Source organism: Engraulis encrasicolus, chromosome 3 (genome assembly GCF_034702125.1).
Source record: "Engraulis encrasicolus isolate BLACKSEA-1 chromosome 3, IST_EnEncr_1.0, whole genome shotgun sequence".
NCBI classification, from domain to species: domain Eukaryota; kingdom Metazoa; phylum Chordata; class Actinopteri; order Clupeiformes; family Engraulidae; genus Engraulis; species Engraulis encrasicolus.
In genome coordinates, this window is record NC_085859.1 from 36839175 (window position 1) to 36844174 (window position 5000).

At 41.7% G+C, this 5000-nt stretch overlaps 1 protein-coding gene across 2 annotated transcripts in view; it reads right to left on the reverse strand.

Annotated features, from left to right (window-relative positions):
- LOC134446073 (retinoic acid receptor RXR-alpha-B-like) overlaps window positions 1-5000 on the reverse strand; it is a 116213-nt gene that overhangs the window by 28513 nt on the left and 82700 nt on the right. Inside the window, exons 3-4 of one of the 2 annotated variants that reach the window (XM_063195330.1) lie at window positions 2195-2336; window positions 1632-1811 (exon numbers count right to left, since the gene is read on the reverse strand). In XM_063195330.1, the coding sequence (XP_063051400.1) occupies window positions 1632-1811; window positions 2195-2336 (322 nt within the window). Of the gene's footprint in view, window positions 1-1610; window positions 1812-2194; window positions 2337-5000 lie in introns of both variants that reach the window. The other variant, XM_063195329.1, reaches the window with a different exon arrangement.

Sequence of the window (5000 nt, forward strand, 5' to 3'; positions counted from 1 at the left end):
TGAAAGAGAAAGTTCACCAATTAGAACCTCACTAACTCAGCTGAAGGACACAGTTAACCTTTTTTTCTGAGACCATGTAGCAATGCATGAATCAGTTGGTGACATGAGTGAATGCTAAGTCTTCTCTAATGCGCTGCCTACAGACTAAATCGACTGATAAGAAGATAAATGTACAGGACAAAGTCTACCAAGAGAAGTCCATCCGATCAAAAAGAACCAATATAATGTTCTCCCCATGCAAACATGTACAGCTGTCCTCAGTAGGGCACTGCTTCCTAACCCCTTCCTATTCAGTAGCTTCTTGTTAAAGAAATTTTTGGCAACATTTAAAACCTGTTAAGACACAGCATTATAAATGTCCTGTTACCTGAAGGACAGTGACCAAGTCGTAGCGCATTACTTAAGGCCCTGTGTTATGTGTTATTCAGTGCTTTACACTAACTTTTTCGCTTACCAGCCATTTTGGCTAGTGGTTTTCCTGACTCACTAGCCATTGGGCCTCTTCACTAGCCATAATTTTCTTAACCATCATAGCAGCTTTAATGAATTATATAATAGGCTGTAATAATGTAATGTAGGATAATATAACATAATATAACATAATATAATATAATATAATATAATATAATATAATATAATATAATATAATATAATATAATATAATATAATATAATATAATATAATATAATATAATATAATATAATATAATATAATATAATATAATAGCCTATAATATAATATAATATAATATAATATAATATAATATAATATAATATAATATAATATAATATATAACATCATATAATATAATATAATATAACATAGGGCCTAATAACTAGAATTGTTATTAACTGGTCCATGCATACATGCATGCTATAAGAACAGATGAACTTATCTGAGGAATGGCATAGCCGTGCAGAAACACCAAGCACAGTGTTGTGGAAGGGCACAAATGTAAGCTACATGAGAGCAAAATATTTCTAAATTTCTATAATATTTCTAAAAACTACAAAATGCGGTGCCTCATCATTTAGAATAGTAACGGACCCGCCAGAATGGCTAGTGAACCTTCGGTATCTACTAGCCAACGCCGACTTTCACCCGCATTTGGCTACCTGGCGTGTGTTAGTGTTAAGCCCTGGTGTTATATGTGTTATATGTTATGTGCTGTGCTATTACAGCGTTCCACTGGTGTTCCAACGTTCCTCCTCAGTAAATAAGTTGGGGTTATCACAGGTTTGGTGACATGAATGATTCAGTTGTCAGTATACTGACCTGCATGCTGGTGTGCAATATATTCCCTGTTCATGCCCATGGACAGACGCTTCTGGTAGTTACCAAACTTTTTCTGCTGGGCCCCACTTTTGGACTTTTGACATTTTCACGCCTGAATTTCACACTGAATTTGGCCTCTCTTCGCTTCGCTCGTTTCGCCCTTTTGGGATGTTTGGGAACCGCTGCTGTATGTTCATGTAACTCCTTTTTTGCCAGACTGGCCTGAGTACCATCAGTCAGTAGTCAGTTTGTGATATGTTTGATGTGTTGTGATGTGCAGCAATCATTTAATGACAATTCAATGAGTGGTCAGTCTCCTCCAATGCTGTCCTGACCTGCATGCTGGTCTTGCATACCTTCCCGCTTCATGCCCATGGACAGACACTTCTGGTAGCGGCAGTACTGGCAGCGGTTGCGCTGGCGCTTGTCGATGGGGCAGTCCTTGTTGTCGCGGCAGGTGTAGCTCAGGTCCTTGCGCACCGTCCGCTTGAAGAAACCCTTGCAGCCCTCGCAGCTGTACACGCCGTAGTGCTTGCCTGCGTGTATGTGTGTGTGTGAGTGTAAACACCATACACTTGTAAATACATGTGAACACACACACATTAAAAATATTATGCACATATCACTCACATATCACACACACAGACACACACCCACGCATGCACGCACACATCATGCATGACCATAATAGATGAAACACAGACACGAGAATAAACATATTGTCTCTTGGGCACACATGCACGCAGGCACACACACACACACACACACACACACACACACACACACACACACACACACACACACACACACACACACACACACACACACACACACACACACACACACACACATACACACACAAACACACACAGAGTACAGTGTCAGTCTGAGGTCGGTGTCTGGGTGTCTGATGTCTGACCTGTGGAGCGGTCTCCGCAGATGGCGCAGATGTGTTTGGAGAGGGGCATGCCGGCGCAGGAGGGCATCTTCATCATGCCGTTCAGGCCCAGCGGAGGCTTGATGTCCTCCGAGCTGCTCACCATGCTCATCGGGGAACTCAGCTGTACACAGGGACAAAAAAAAAAAACAAGTTATTTGTTTGGAAGTCAGAGGCGTGCTCAGTCCCTTTAGAAAGATGAAAAAAGTATTCTTGTGGGTGCTCTTTGGTTCAAGGTTAAATGTCAGAAAAGTTGCTTGAAAAGAGAAAAAACAAAAAGTATAGTTAAAAATGTCTTTATTATTATGACATGTCAATTAAGGACTTTTAAAATGGCCATTTTAATTAAAAATTGGCAATTTTAAAAGTCCTTAATGGACATGTCATAATAATAAAGACATTTTTAACTATACTTTTTGGAGTGCCTTGGTGAAGAAAAGTTTTTGTCTCTTTTCAAGGAACTTTTTTCAAGTTATTTGTTATTAAGTGTTCAACCTTTTTTGAGCCAAGGCATGTCTTTTTTTGAGGACAAAAAAAGCACACTCATCGGGGAACTCCTGTATACAGAGACAAAATAGCACAAAAAATATCAAATTCTAATTCTTTATTAGAGCAATGGTTTGACTACCTTTTTTGAGTCGAGGCACACCTCTTTTTGAGAACAAAACCAAGGCACAAAACCAAGGCACACCACCAATTGTAAATGTTAACTGAAAATAAAACCATATTGCCTATATATTAACAATGTACAGTCATTGTATAATTTTCCACTGCACACCAGATGATCGCTCACGGCACACTAGTGTTCCCTGACACAGTGGTTGAAAATCACTGTAGTAGAGGATAGTCCCTTGAGATGAACACCTTGTTTTCGAGAGGGTCATCAAAGTACAGACAAACACATACACATATCCATACCAACACACACACAATCACGCTCATCCGCACTGCCACCGAACCAACCCCACATTCCCATCTCTCGCCAAAACGATGTCATGGATCCAAAGAGAAAACACACACACAGACACAGACACAGACACAGACACACACACACACACGCACACACACACACACGCACACACGCACACACACACACACACACACACACACACACACACACACACACACACACACACACACACACACACACACAGACACACACACACACACACGCACACACACACACACAAAAGAAAGAGAAAGAGAAAGAGAAACAAATAGAGAGAGAAAGGGATTTCATTGGGTTTCATATTACAAGCCACATTTCATCAGCAATCAAATTTCCTGAGCAGTCGCACATATTGAAGTCATTTAGCATTTCATCATGGATAATGGGAGAGCACTGCAGTCTTCCCAGGGTACAGTAGAGCATAATTTACAGTAAAAAAAAATCCAGTATGAATTCAACACTAAGAGAGTACTCTGGGACGTTATACGATCTGTATGATGTTAAATGAACTCTGTAAGTGTTTGACTTTGTACAGACGGCATAATGTTCCCATGGCTGATGAAGCAGCCTGCTTCTTTTCAGTCTGTGTCCTGTCATTGTCCTTTATCTTAGTAGAGCAGGACAGAAACATCCCATATGACTGAAACACAGACAACTTCAGCTAAGTAGAGGACTGGAACATCTTAGATGCCTATCTAACATTTTGCACAAATACTAAACTCTTGTGCAGGTAAATACACACCCACAAACACATGCATGCACGCACTCACACACACGTACGCACGCACGCACGCACGCACGCACGCACGCACGCACACACGCACGCACGCACACACACACAGACACACACACACACGCGCGCGAATTTACATAGACAGTGTCATCACTTAGTTTAGCTGTTTAGTAATGTATCTTATCATAATTCAGCATCTTTTCTGCTTTTGACCAATTAGGGCCCCCCTGGTAGGTGGGGGCGCCTAGGCAGCAGTCATATCTAGCCTGTGCATTGATCCGGCCCTGCACACACACCATACCTGTCAACTTTGAGCTCCCAAATGCCGGGAAATTTCCCATATCTTAAGCCAAAATTTTCTAAAGGCCAAATTCTGACAGTCAATGGGATGACAGAGACGGATCGGACGGTGCGTTCTATCTGCTTTTCACAACAGCGCGCGTGCAAAGACAGTCCTGTCTAAAATCCCTCAGAACACGTTTTACTGCGTGGAAAAACAATGTAGCCTAATGAAAACAAAACGATGAAATGAGCGCAATGAGTTTCTTCTGGTTGTTCTGTCGCATAAATTGTCTGTTCGTGCAAAACTTTGTGCTGGTAGCCTACAGGTTATGATTAGGTTAATCGCATGGTTCGCTGTTCCGAGGCTGTTTTATGCGTTGCCTGAGCTGACGGTTTCTGAGGAAAGGAGTGGGCGCACAAGCGCTAGAAAACTTCGGAGCTCGAGGGTGACAGACAGCTCGTATTTTCAAGGAACTTCAATTCTTGGTGGCATCTGGCATACAATCTACTGGCAGCTATGATAAGCAAGACCCTCTTGGTCTCTCTCTTCAAGAGGGTGTGTGGCTCGTCGGACAGGTTCGTGGGTAGGCTATACTGGACCAACGGTGTTTTTTAATAATGTGAAAAATCCGGGATATTTTCGGGAAAAATGTCAAATCGTGAAGAAATCGGGAAATGAGTCAAAATTAGGGAGTTCCTTGGGAAATTAGGGATGGTTAACAGGTATGACACACACACACACACACACACACACACACACACACACACACACACACACACACACACAAACACACACACACACACACACAAACACAAACACACAG